This window comes from Tyto alba, unplaced genomic scaffold, assembly GCF_018691265.1.
Source record: "Tyto alba isolate M040663 unplaced genomic scaffold, T.alba_DEE_v4.0 Super-Scaffold_5, whole genome shotgun sequence".
NCBI lineage: Eukaryota > Metazoa > Chordata > Aves > Strigiformes > Tytonidae > Tyto > Tyto alba.
The window spans coordinates 2,504,708-2,519,458 of NW_024881326.1; the positions used below are offsets into that span (position 1 = coordinate 2,504,708).

The window sequence follows — 14,751 nt, forward strand, 5'->3', positions numbered from 1 at the left end:
GCGGTTGCGCCACCTGCGGCTCCGGCTGCCGCTGTCAGTTGGGCGGCTGCGTCCCAACATGGCGCCGGCGGCAGAGGGGACGGCCGCGGGGCGCGGGGCCGCGGCGGGCGGATGGAAATACTGATGACGGTCCGGAGACTCGCCTCCATCTGTACCATGGTGAGAACCGGCGCTCAACCGGGCGCCGCCGGGCTGGGGCCCGGGGAGGAGGTGGTGGTGGTGGTGGTGGTAGTGGGCGGGGGGGGGGGGGGCGGCCAGCCGCTAGCCCCGGCCCCGCGGTGAGGGCCCGGCGCAATAAGAATTACTCAAAGTAATTAAAACACAAGGTTTATGACAGGCACCGTCGCCTGGGCGCGTAGAGGGGTGTCTGTGGGAGGTCTTGGGGTGCCTCGCTGCCCCCCCCCTCCCCGGGAAGGCGCGGGGGGGGGGGGGGGGGGGGCGCTCAGCCCCTCTCAGCGCCGCTGCTTTGATGAGTTTGGAGTAATTAGACCTAAATCCCCGGTGGGGAAGGGTGGCTGGGGGAGTGCGGGGACCTCTGCAGAAAGGAGAACTTGCTGACTTTTGGTGGGTGTGTCAGCTGTTGGCAGAAACACATACAGGGCAGGTGGGTGCTTTCATTCGGAGAGGGAGGAACTAAGTGAGTTATTGAACATTAATTCCTTTTCTGGTTCAGATCACAGTCATTTGTTCTGATAACTAACCTCAGTTTAAGGGTGGTCATACTAGTTGATGAAAGCTCTGTAATCATTTCAACATGAATGCATATAACAGGGTATCATCCCTATTACCAATGAAAATCTAGCAAGAGGGAGACTGATAATTGCATGATTATGCAGAATTTTTAATGAAGTTATGTTGCTGAGTAGAGGCCAGCAAGTGGCTTGTCTAGCATTAAAACACAGCTGACTCATAATAAAATATTGCATCTTGTTAGTGATAAACCATGTAAACATTTTGCAAAGATTCTTACTGTAAGGAGTTTAATTAGTATAAGCCATAACAGGGGTTTGAATTGCCAAAATCCAATTTAGAATCAGGCTGAAGGGATTCAGTTCCAATATTTTGTTTTTCATAGTCCCACATCACAATTGCTCCAAGTGGTGAAACTTCTGTTTTAGATCTCATTTGAAACAGTAGTGAACCAGAGAGCAGGCTGCAGTGTCAAAAGAGGCTCTCGCCTACCAACTTGCCAAAATTAATTTCACATGTGTGTAGAGGGTGCAGGGTTTTTCTGTTTCTTTTCCATGTAGGTACTGACTGCTGGTTTTGATTAACTTGAGATCCAGTTGAATTGAACCACAGTGGTGCTGTACAGAGTTGACAGTAATACTTTCAACAAGAGAGACTTTTTTTTTTTTTATTATTATTATTTGTGGCAGTGGAGATCTTGAAGTTTTAAGTACTGCAGTAGACTTCCCAGAACTTCATACTTCACTAATCTCAACATAATTTGTATTTTTAATTGCCCATCACAAATACAGGTGAAATTAAGGTCATGAGAGGTGGCTGAATCATGACTTCATTGTGGAGAGTTCTGCACCCCAGAGGCAAGTGATTGACTCAATCCCATATAATATTTTGGATGCATTCCTGAGATCAACTGACTGAACCTCAGATTAAGAGGGCAAGTGTAAGGCAGTGCATTCTCCTATGAGTATGTAGCCAAAACTGAATACAGCCAGTCCAGTGTTTGTGATTTGTTTTTAGAGACTTTGGCTATACGTACTCAGTCTTGGATTAATTTTTGCTTCTGTGCTTACCTTGATTCTGGTTGGGATGATAGAAGAAAGCTACACAGACACTTGTAGCCTGATAATGTCCCTTCTGAAGTACTGTGGGTTTTTTTTCAAGAGACTTTTTACAGTATTTCAATTTTGGGGAAGCAAGTTCTCCTTACTTTTTTTGCTTCAAGTGGAGAGGTTACTGTTTCATTTCTCAGCAGAGAATGTTGAGCAGTGCTTCTAGCACTAAATGCTTGTATGAAACTTGCTTTCAGATTTCTTACATAGCTACTTAATCAAATGATAGGGAATTTTTCAGCATCAGTGTTTCAGGTGCATGTATAGCTTGGCCAAATTTACTGTCAATCTTGCTGTTTTTTTAATTCAGATAATCCAGAAAAATTAAGGTATGGGTGCAATATTTTAACATTGAATCAGTTTATTTGCATCTACTTCAGTTAATGTCCAGTAAGAAGAAATACTGTTTGCTTTGTCATAATGCGAATACAAAAAAACCTAAGACTTCTTTATAAAAACATTTAATTACATTAACCGAGTCCCTTTGGGAAACTACTTTCCTCAGGATTATGCTACTATGTGGTGATTATACAGTACTTTGCACTGTTTTAGTAAAATGCACAGTTTTTAACAACACCTCATCATCATCTGTGTTTCAGGCTGGAGAACTGAAACACAGGTTTATGACATTCCCAGACACCTCAGTCAATCAGCATCACAGGGACTGGTGTTTCTGACTTTCTGTCTCAGATACTCCACCCTTCTGCAAGATCTCTTTAAAAATGAAATTCAGTGCCTCATCTCATTAGTAGTCAGAGATGTAGTTGTAACTTAATCATATCCCCCTCCCTAAAATAACTTCCAGGTTTTTTACTGTGGATCAGCTCACACATGCCTCATGATCACTGCATTTCCTTTATGTGAGCACCATCCCTTTTTCAGCGATTGCATAACATACATGTGGCAACTATAGCATTGCAAAGATTGGCAACTCGCAGGAAAATACTTGTCATTTGAATATGATTCATTGCTCGGTAAGGCTGCTGACACCAAATGGCCAGACATATCCATAGCCAGGAGCTATCGATTAGAGCTCTGGTTCTCTTCTGTGTCCCTTTGACTTCATTTTGTTTCCTAGCCCTTATCTTTACCATGGACTCTAGGAGTTTTTGTTTTCTTTTTGCAAGCAACTGCAAAATTAACTGGGAGAGTGAATTAGAAGCCACTATTGAGGCATTTTGTTACCCTTCATGAAAAATGCATAGCTCCTGTTTCAGAAATACTTAAAATCTTTGTAGTTCTGTGACGTATACATGGTCATGGAGAGACGTGAATCCTCTTCTGATTGTGGAGAGAGAGCAAAGAGGGCTGAATTTCCCTGGGTCTGACTGTATCATCTAAGCCAGAATATGCTTGCTGTGCTCTGAGGGGCTGAGACAGTTGTAGAACTGAATTTTTTGAGTCAGGAGTTGGTTTTTTTTTGTTGCATTGACAATAACTTTTTTTTTTGTTGTTTGGAGAAGCAAACTGAAACACTAGAATGGATCAAGGTATGAAGCATAGATCTGATCTTTTCCTCTCTGACAGCTAATTTTGTGAAAAGTTAGTAGTAAGCTGTTAGCAGTAATATTGGTGTTTCTTGGTGTGCTAGTTAGGGCCACTTCCCCTAGATTCATCTCTAATTGTTTGCTAAACCAGCAAGACACGCCTGAAGAACGCAAATCCAGTGTACAAATTGGTAGTAGTCTTATTCTACTCCTGTGAATCAGTACAGCGTGGATATAATTATTAACTTTAGTGCTAGAGAAGAGATGACTGTATCATTTGTAAGTAATACATTTCCATTTGCCACCTCGGTAATTTACGCTATTCAGTTCAAGCAGGGCTTTCATGTCACTGATAATGTTTGCTGTTTCACCTATATTTGTAGAACTTTGTTTTAGCTTTATCAGAGAAATAGCATTTATAGCTGGGAAGGCATTGCAGAGGAAGTGGAAACAAGGGAGGACAAAAGTAGAGCTAGCTAAGCAGCCTTCTGTTTCCAGCAGTGCTCTGCTTCTTGATTGACTTGTTAAACTGAAGGAAACAAATATTCATCTTTGCATTTAAAACCCAGCTTGAGAATAACCTTTGTTTTAGGAGAAAAAATGCGTGTAACCGTTTACAAACCAGCTAGTAGGTCACTTTGTGCAAGGTATTTCCGTATGCTGTTTGTACTCTAGTTTAATACTGCGAGTAGTTATTGATTCACTCTCCAGATTTTGGACTTGGAGCAGTTTGGAGATGTAAGCCTATGCAAAGCAGCCAGCCAGCCTGCTGTTAACAGCCAGCTCAGGTGGATAGTACACAGGTTTCCTTTGAAGGATTTTTAGGATTTTACAGAAGTCCTGAACTATCACATGGATGAGTGTTTCTGCTGTTCTGGTCTCTGTTTTGATCCCAGATTGTCTGTAAACTTTAAGATTTCATGACTTCACTGTCCGTGGGAAAATGAGAGATCCTAACTGTGGTGTGCCGTGGAGTACTGAGGAAACTATGGGCAGTATATGGTTCATTAGTTGAAACTAGGTATTAATTATACTAGAGGACCTTTACTGCAGAGCTGTTACAATTTAAAAGTTAGGTATGAAAACCTGGGAAAAGAAGTTAAAATAACAGAGTGTAGATAGTTCAAGAAGTTCTCTGTATTATTGAATCTTTCTTGCTTTGTTCTTTAATCAGAATTTGGAACAAATGCTTTTAATACATTGGTTTCATCTGTGTTTATATGCACATCACATAGTATCTTGTTCCTATTAAAAAATAAAGGGCTTTCAGTATTTGCTCTTACAGATGTCAATTTGGGAGATTCCTAGACTTGTAGCCAAAATAAAGGGCTGCTCTGTAGATCAGCATGTTTTGTTTCTTGTGCCATATTTTATGTTTTCAGCTCCCTTCTTAGTGAATACTTAAAGGGGTCTTATAAGAAAGATGGGTACAAATTTTTTAGTAGGACTTGTGATAGGACAAGGAGCAATGGTTTTAAACTAAAATAGGGTAGATTTAGACTTGCTACAAGGAAGAAATTTTTTACGATGAGGGTGGTGAAACACTGGCACAAGTGACCCCGAGAGGTGGTTGATGCCCCATCCCTGGAAACATTCAAGGCCAGGTTGGACACGGGGCTTTGAGCAACTTGACCTCACTGAAGAAGTCCAGCTCACTGCAGGGGGTTTGGACAAGGTGATCTTTAAAGGTCCCTTCCCACCCAAACCATTCTAGGATTTATTCACTTAACCTCTTGTGCACCGAGTTGTGAATATGTACACATTTAGATCCATTGATGGGCCCTATGTCTGAATATTATGCCATGCCTCAGTGCCTGTTTACCCTGTGCACGTGTAATGTTTGAAGTTACAACTTGTTCATAAATCCACAGTGTTATGCTTTGCATTCTGTCAGTATCCACTTCCTCCCTTTTTACAATATTGTTCCTTCACTGTTTGATGTGTGAAGGTCATGATAAAAATTTATTACCAAACTCACAAAAGAATAATACTGGTAAACACCGGGCCTTGAGTATACCTGTAGATCTGTTTGTCATTTTAGAGGGCCAAAAAACTGTAAAATACTGAGAGCTGTACTAGCAAGACATCTACTCTTATGTGTGCTACTAGGTCATTTGAGAGAAACCCAAGGTCAGGAGGAATCTTGCAGAGCTCTTCTCAGGCGGATGAACTACCTGTGAAAACTTTGGTAATCTCGGAGACAGTGGCTAAAAGGGGGAAAATAGTTTGGTTATAGTACCACATTACACAGGTCAAGACTAAGCAGCAGTTTCTGTACTTCCTACCCTTAATCCAGCATCCTTTCCATATGTTCTTTTTACTGGAGCCTAGCTTTACTATCTCATTTTAAAGAACATAAAACTACAGATTTTCATGACTTGCTTTACCTTTGTGAAGCATAGATCCTGTGGACCTTGCAAGACCAGCTCCTAATTGAATAAACATGTCCGTGAAACAGTTTACAAAGCATTCTGTATTAATTTATTTTAAAACGCTCTCATCAAGACTTCAGGTTTTAAACACTTCATAGCAGTAAACTTATTTTGAAATACAGCATTTTCTATTTTCACTGTGGTTTCCATGATACTGGCAGCAGACGGAGTGCTCTGTAAGCTTTTCTCCCTGTTGAAGAGTGGGCGAAGCCAGCCTTTCCTGTGCGCACCGAACGATTGTGCAGATTAAGAAGATTCAGTAGTATTTGGAAGCGTGGAGTCTTGGAGTCTGAGACACTGTTATACCTGCTCCTTTCAGGGTTATCAATTTGTTTTGCCTGCATGAGCATGCTAAATGCTGGAATCCAAAATTCAATTTACCATAATTTGTTATGCCTAGAAGGGCAGCCTTCCTGGGTGCATGAAAAGGGATAATTTCAAACCCTAAATCATAGTGACTGATAGCTGAGCTGACAACTCTTTTTATTTGACTTCAGTGCTACACAACCAAGGGGTTCTAAAAGATGGGGAAGCAACATCTAATTCTGTATCTAGAATATGGTGACGGTATATTCTGTAAGCTTTCAGAAATACAACCTCAGTTCTGCTCCTTTCTGCACTCCCCCACATGATAATTTTAATAGTCCTGAAGCTGGAACTATTATCATGGCTAATACAACAAAGTAATCACAGGCAGGTTTTATGAAATGCATCATCTCATTCAGGTTTCTTTCCTGAAAGGTGTTAAGTAGCTCTGGCTTGGACTGCTTGTTTGGTTTTTTTGTTTTTTTGTTTTTTTTTTTTCTCCCCTCTCCTTGTGGTTTGGTTTGGTTTTTCACTCTTTAAAAACCACTCGTCAGTCATGTAGTATATTTAACCAGTTTTTCTAATCTGGAGGGCTGCAAGGTGGTGTCCCTTGGAGCCTTTCTACACAACTTGAAAGCTGCTTCCCAGCTTTTTTGAAAACACTAAATATTTTCTTACTCCAATTTGTTAAAGAGTCTAATGAATAATTAGAGACTTTAGAAAGGTGCATGTGCCAGATATGTTCTGGAGACTGCAGGATCTCCTAGACATCTTTCCCTTTTTCCCCTTTTTTAAGGGAAATGTCTTTTGCAGGCAGGTGCATGCTGTGCACTCAGTGGGAATAAGCTGGTTCCAATCCAAAAGCTGAGTTAGTATGGTGTTGAGCCCAAGCTAGTATATCATAAGGGATATTTATTTCAACAGGCTGTTACATCAACCGTGCTAGGCAGCTTCTGAGTGTGCATGCAGCTGTAATAAAAATTTAGAGATACCCTAAGTTGCAATGCTTTAATTACTTCATTTGAACTGAATGGTATTAGTTGCAATGGGAGAAGGATAAAAGGCTTCTGTAAAAAGCACATAATGTAGAAATTTATGTTTTGCACTGAGCTAAAAAAATAGTAATTTATGCTTGAAGAAAAGCTGTATCTTCAGATTTCCATGGACTGCATGGAGAGTGTTTTAAATTAACTGACTCTCTTTAGCTCGTTAAAAGTAATCTGCTGATGAGATTAGTCTTGTGTGTGTTTTAGATAGGGCTAAAGCAGCTGAAGTATATAGGCAAGCATAGGAAACTACAGCTTAAACATTATACAATGTACAGATAAGAATTTTTCTGAAACTTTGGGAGCAGTAATACATGTACGTCCAGATTTTAAGAGTTCTCTTCTGAAAAATCTCCTGCTGTCTACAAATGAACTGTAAATGGAGCATATAAAATGGTGAAGTGCCCCAAAATAAGTGCAGTAATGATTTGCTCAGGCTTCTTGTAGATTTTGTCAGGATCATTAGTATTAAAAAAAGAAACAAGCTGCAAGTTTGTGGTTGTATTTTTTAAAAGATGAGAAAGGCTTCACATTCCTAATTACTTCCTTTTCATGTACTTTAAAGAACTGATTCATCCTTGTTAGCATTTAAAAAACTGTAGTAGCATTTGTTTGGCGAGTGTACTGTCTGTTTAGGTGTCTCTAAATTTCCATGTTCTTTTCAGAAACCAAGCAGGTCTTTAGTATTTTGTCTCGTTATGTTGAGCTAGTAATGAATGGTTGTAGAATGGTTATAAATCCGTTGACAGTCTGCTGTTGCATGGATTTTCCTGCATAATTTCAAAAATACCCTGCAATTAAAGCATATCAGAAATGCTGCTTGCATTGTAGCCACCTCTAGTGACTGTTTTAATGATTATATTTTTTTTGTATCTTCATATACTATCCCTCTTCTTTCACCATAGTTCTTCTCATTTTCCTACTGTACTTTTTTCTCTCTTCTAGCCTATCCCATACGTGTGTCACACTTCTACCTCTACAGTTTAGAAAATACACCCAGTTGCTAATAGCCAGTGGCTTCTGCTAATGTGAGACACTCCACCGTTCAGTCAAAGCAGATGTGAAACCAGCACCCTCCAAAACGTGCAGGACAGCTGCCTGAGCCCTCCTCGTGTGCTGTCTTAATCCTTGATCAAATTGCAGTTTAGCAATGGTAAATGCCATAAACTACTCTGCTTCCCCTCACCAGATCTCTAGCCAGCTGCAAAGACGACAGTGGGATCTTCCCACTCGTAAACTTTTCCCATCATCTGCTTTGTGGTTTTTTTTTTTCCCCTCGTTTTATAGCTTCAGAGCCTCTCTGCTCACTGTTTCCTCAAGCAGCATTGACCTGATTATTTTTGACAAGAGCTCTGAATAACAGCAAGGGTACTGACCCAGTGTTGTGGTAATTTTGATCCTTTCCTTACTGAAGCTATAGCAGCAGCTGCTTCATGCTCATAAGGTCTGCTTGCATGTGTATCAAGATAGTATGACATTGCTTTTATAACCGCTCCCACGTCTGCAAAGTTACCTTCATAGCAGCAAAAAGTAGATACTTAGAAATGGAAGTGTGAATTCCTTCAAAGTGTGAAAGTGTTAGTTCAGGATAAAAAATTTTGACTGGTAACGTTGATTAGTCTGTAATAATAGTCTACTTATTCTCAGCCAGGTTTTGCGGAGGACCACGTTTTTGCTGAAACTTCGTAAAATTCATAGTACTAAAAAGGGAAAAAGTTATAACTTGAAGCAGGGACCGTGTGGATGCTGGGCATGTGGATTTCTCTCATCAGTTGATCATAGTTCATGTTCTGAGCTATGTCGTTGTTACTGATCGCTCCTGGCTGTTTGTTCATCCGTAGCTTCAGAGAAACTCTTCAGCTCTGGGCCTTATAATTTCTACCATAAAGCTACTTATGTATAGTGAATAGAAAAGTGGTAACTTTTCTTCATCTTCCAACAATAGTTTCTTCTTATGATTCTTGTCAGATAAGTGAATACAATCTATAAGCCATTTGTCTATAAGAATAATTACAAATTCAAATAAGTTTAAAGGCGTAAAGGTATTTAAGCCCCTGGAAACAGTTGATACGCTTTCAGTTTCTGAAATCAATTAAATCTAGACTAGACAAAATACTCTCTTTGTAGGAGTAGTCACAAGCTGTTTGTAGAGCTTCTAAGAGACTGTAATGCCTAAACACATTTCTTTGTTACCTCGCTTTGGCGATGCGTTGGGTTAGCAGTGTAATCTGGGTAAGAAACAGAAGTCTGCTACTGTTTTTTCCACTTACACAGTGTATTGAACTGGAACTAAATCTTTAAGACTTCTCTGCTAAGCAAAAAGGACTCACAAATTGGAAGACTTGATAGATCTCTGTTCTGGTTTTGATGGGTTATTCAGTTAAAATTTCAGCTGTACTGTGGGGTCACTTCATCCGTGATGACCTGGTTAGACAGCTGCCTCAGGTGAGAGTTTTTGAAACTGGTCTTTTCACATCCTTTTTTGCTTTACCAAACTCAGCAAAACCTGCCTTAGAGACCTTTTGGTGTTCTTTGGGTAAATACTAGTTTTACTCAGTTAATCCTATCTTCCCTCTATCTCGCACACATCTGATGTTGGTGTGATGTATCTTACTGAGTTGGTATGAAAAATGGAAGAGAACTTGAATATTAATAATTCCCTGTGCTTTTGTTAGATACTTTAAAATTCAGTATATGGAATTTTTTTAAAGGGTGTTCTTTGTCTTTTCTGATGGAAATCAGTAAGCACAAATGTTCTTGGATAGGTCCCTTTTATAATTAGCTAATATGCATAAAGTAAAATTACTGCAGCTGTGACAGAAAATATTTTATTTTTAGTCTGTTGGGGTCATCTTGGCCATTGATAACTGTATCTATTATTCTGAACTGCTAAAATGGTGATAGTTCAGATGGGCCAGGCAGCTTTCCATTTTTCTATTTGACTAATAGTGCCAGAACTGCAGAAACTCACTGAGCTAAGCTTGCTTGTTCTCTAGAGTCAAAGTTAGTTCTGCTAGTGGGGGTGTGAACAGAATAGGGCAGCTCTTGAAGAGTGCAACCAACCTCTGAGACAACATTTTAAGTCACAGTAATTTCTAGAAAATTACAAATCCTGATTACAAGTTGCTGAAACTTTAGTTGTCACCTCCCCCACCAATATGGAAGTGTTAAATTCGCATCTCTCTGAGAGTCTAATTATATAAGTAAAACATTATTACCACTTTAGTTAAACTAGGGGGGATGTTTTCCTCATCAGGTAATTATGTGTTGACTGTATAAATTTGTGTGTTGTTCCTGCTCACAGAGCTGTGTACAGGAAGTTTTATCATCTCGTCCTGAACTGGGGTAGCAGAGCAGTTCCCTGAGAACATTTTCTTGGACCTCCTGGAGGTCTCAGGGATATACTTCTGGATTTTTCATAAGATGTATTTATTTCTCTTGCACTACCAGTGAGAAGTCAAATCTAATCTCGTGCATTAAGCTTTATATTTAGCTGTATTTTAGCGTACATTATTTGCTTAGCTTTTATATCCCAAGCAAATGCAATCCTATTAGTGAATTTTTTCTTGTAATTTTCTATTGTTCCCACAGTGTGTCATAGTTTAGCAAAAAAATTGTTTTTCTTATGTTTTTAGATGTGCGAAGTACTGTAAGATACTGAATAGTTTTCTGTGGCACCCCCAAAGAGATGCATCTCTCTTGATTCTTCAAATAATCAAATATAAATTTTCATACTTTGAACACTTGCCACTTTGGTTATATTTTATTTCTAGATGAGAAATACGACTTTTATGTTTCCAAAGGTATGAAGTGTGTATTAATTCTTATGAGCAAATATTTACATGATCTGAAGCAGCAATATTTATCCAGATGGAAAAATCTTTTAGTGGGGGCGGGAAAATGTGTTTAACACCTATCAGTCTGAAAACAAAGCTGCTTATTAAGCTCCATTACAGCAAGACATAGTTCATGCTACACTAGATTTGATCTCCATTTGGTTTATTTGCTATTTGCAAATTTATTTGCAAAGATTGTGGATTGTGTGTAGCTGAGCTTTGACTCCAGTTGTGCAGCCTTACTCTCAAGCGTGTCATGTATTTCCATCCTGAAACATGACCAAGGCCAATCTCTGCTGTCATCTTAAAGTGCTTTTTTTTTTTCTTTCCTCTCTGTACTTGTTGCCTTGTGTAATGTAGTTCTGAACATTGACTTCCATGCTAAATCACTTTATACTGTCTGCAATGTAGTTATTTTATCATGGTATGCCAAGCATGTACATTTTGTAGAGTTTCTTCAGTATGTTACGTATTATTTCATTTGCAAGTTTTCACCTTCAGAACTATTCATGACTACTTTGTGATGTTATGAATTGTTTCCCACAATTACTTTGGGTCCTGTTCTGGTTTTTATGGTTTTGGTATGCTAATTTAAAATGTTCTCTGGCAAGAAACTTCAGAAACATTGCAACTAAACCTTACGTTAATTTAGTTTCTGTGGCTGAATGACTTTAACTTTAGCATTTAATTTATTAAGGAAACCTTAATTTTTTTAATCTGCCCTGCAGTTAACTTACCCAAATTTACAGAGTTTGGGCAGTAGATATAAGGAAGCACTTGAAAAAAAGTCACATGAAACCTGTTAGATTCAATGGGGTATATGCATGTGGAATACAGGTTGGTGGTTTAGATGAGTTGTAACACTGGTTTACGGTAGATTATTAAATTCTTTATAGCATAGTTCTATTAAAAATTACAGTTCTTATGCTTTTATTTCTTTGTTCAGATATTTATTTCATATGTTGCTTTACAGACTGGAGTATTCGGGTTGTCTGGTTTCACTAGTTCTGTAAGTTGTGGTACCTGCTTTAGTTGTCTGTTTCTCCAGTGTTTCTCTAATGCAGATCCGGAGATCATGGAGGAGGTGAGAAGACTGTTCAGAGAAATTTAAACTGAACTTCACAAGCTTGTGGATTTTACACATATCCCTTCCTTAATCTCAAAACATGCTTAATGTAAGAGTAAAGGAACCGCATTTAGCAGTCAGTTCTGATTTCAAGACCCAAAATTTTTCAAAACCAGCATCACCTCTTCTTGTGTATTTACACAGCACGTAGGTTATAATCTCCTATTACACTATTACCCAAAGTCACTGCTGATCAGACCAATGTAAATGAAGAGCTGAAGTAGCATTTAAAGAGTGCTGTATCAACAGTTCTTCCCTGCAGATGTCTGGGTTTGGTTTGGGTTTTTTGGGGGGAGACAGTGGAGAGAAAAAGAGGTACTTGGGAGCAGGGAATGGGTGTAGGGAAACAAATGAGAAGAGCTGCTTGAACTGGCACAGATGCCTCAGAAAAATTCCGTGTAATTACTGCTTGTGAAGAGTCTTGCTTGTAAATCTGTCAGCACCTAGTGAATGTTTTTGTGTTTTTTACGGTACCCAGTTTTGAGCCTTCCTCATTTTCTGTCTTTTTTTTGATATATGTAATTCATTGTAAATCTGAGCTGGGAGATCAAGTACAGAGTTTCCATTCCTCCTGTTAAATTATTTCTTTGTTTCTTTTCTGTTTCTTAGAAAATTTTTAGTTATTTCTTTGTTAAAGACAATCTAGATGAAACTGTCTATACAGCCCCTACTTGTCTGTGTTTTATATTAATAGCAGAATGCTAATGGAAATGATTGAAATATTTGCTCAGCAATTAAAAACATTACTAGCTTCAGGGAAATAGATGAATTGAATTTTGCTGGACTGTAATTTTTGTTTGTTTAGTACTTTTCTGAGGTGTTTTAAGATGGCTCACCTGTGCAGAAGGATTTCTGTTTACTGTTTGCAGAAGGTTATAGGTGGAGTGACTTGGATATTTAAAACAGAAGTCAAGAATCCAAAGTGCTTGGATTCTGCATTGAATGATGGTAACTCCTTAGATAACAGCACAGATACATCTAAGGACTGATGGAAGATCAGCAAGAAACATGAGAGAACAAGATGGAGTGGTATGAGGGAAGGTGCCAAATAGCAAGTGGGAGCTCAGCTATAAGGTATTAGTGGGTTAAAAAAAGGGGAAAGAAAATGGAAAGAGATGCATCAACCACTTTGAATTTGAAGTGGACAAAGTTAAAATTGAAACTAAAATGTTGGTACGTGTTAGTTCTTGTTTTATATGACAAGACCACATGGATGTGTAGTGGTATTTTTCAGTTGTATCTAAAATAGTAAGTTCTATCCTCATTATATTGATGGAGACTCAAGGATGTATCAAAATGCATTGTAAGCTTAATACATTGTCCTTAACTTAAGGGTAGCAAAGCCAAAGCACTTTAAAGTGATCTAAGTTTGAGGAATGTTTGATAAAATTCTTTCCATTCTTCTTTTCTTTTGTATCTGTGTTTCCCATGTCCATAGTACTTTGCAGAAATAAAATTAGAGAATTAGAGTCTTTGTAATATAAAGTGTCAGTGAAGACAAGGTTTTTTTCAGGGATTCTTTATATGAGATGCAAATAATAAACAGCCACACCAAACTTTCTGTGCTGTCCACAACACAAAAACACATTTTTTCTTTCATGGGATTTGTAGTTCTTATTGTTTCTGTCCTCTAGGTTTAGAAGTTCTCTGTGTGTTACAAGTTTCTTTATTTTTACAATGCATTCTTGGCTAAATTTAAATTGGTGTTTCTAGGTCACAGTAACTAACCTGAAGTCTTAAAGGAGAACAAATTTCTTGTTAACTTTAAAATAAATTAAAATACAAACACTCCTTCTGTTAAATCAGGTAGCTCTAATTCCAGCTGATGAAGTTGAGTTTTTAAGTGTAACTGTGGGACCTTCTATAATAATAAAGCATCCTATTGAATTTTGAAGAACATAGGAAGCATGAGATGCTGATTCTCAATGGAAGTAACTTATTTTCTTAGCTTCTTTGTTTTTATAGGAGTAGTATGAATTCCGTTGGATTTTTTAGGAAGTTTTTTTTTCTCTCTAACATATACATACTGTTTCTTTGTAGGGCGCCAATGCCTCTGCTTTGGAGAAAGAGATTGGTCCTGAACAGTTCCCTGTGAATGAGCATTATTTTGGCTTGGTCAATGTAAGTGAATTTTCTGTTGTTAAAGTTCTGGTTTTTAATTTATATCCTAATCTTGAATTTAACAGGATTCTGTGTTAGAACTTCATCTATGAGCACTTCTAACTTAAAGTGGGACTCTGCATAGACAATCCTGCAATATGGTGCTATGTGGTGTTATTAACCAAAGTATAAATTTCATCTTAAAAACAGAAAAATAAGTATATTTATAGTAAAGTCTTTGAGAGAAGCCTTGCTACTCAGGTACCTTTCTATTTATAGGATTTTAATATTTAGCTGGAGAGGACATTAATAAAGTGTGTACATTGTTCATATGCTCTTCTAGAGAAGAGCGATCTGATTTTACACTGATGCTGCAGTGTATGGGAGCCTTCAGGTTTTAAAATGAAAATGTGCTGCTTTTCTGAAAGCATATTGCTTGTGGGATTAGTGGAAGTTCTATGCAAGGACAGAGCCAGGAGATAAATGACATTGACTTGGTCGATAATTTTCTTACATGTAGTAATACTCCGTTTTTTAAATTTTTTGACAGCCTTGTGTAACAGTGAATCCTTCTAAAAAGATGTATTTTTTTGTATCTGTCAGCTTGTATAGATCTGAC

The 14,751-nt window shown here is 38.4% G+C and overlaps 1 protein-coding gene across 2 annotated transcripts in view; it reads left to right on the forward strand.

Annotated features, from left to right (window-relative positions):
- LOC104358396 (ubiquitin carboxyl-terminal hydrolase 12) overlaps positions 1–14,751 on the forward strand; it is a 32,612-nt gene continuing 17,861 nt past the window's right edge. The window contains exons 1-2 of one of the 2 annotated variants that reach the window (XM_032983407.2): positions 1–159; positions 14,073–14,153. In XM_032983407.2, coding sequence (XP_032839298.2) covers positions 112–159; positions 14,073–14,153 — 129 coding nt within the window. In that variant the 5' untranslated portion in view covers positions 1–111. The remainder of the gene's footprint in view (positions 160–14,072; positions 14,154–14,751) is intronic. The other variant, XM_032983409.2, reaches the window with a different exon arrangement.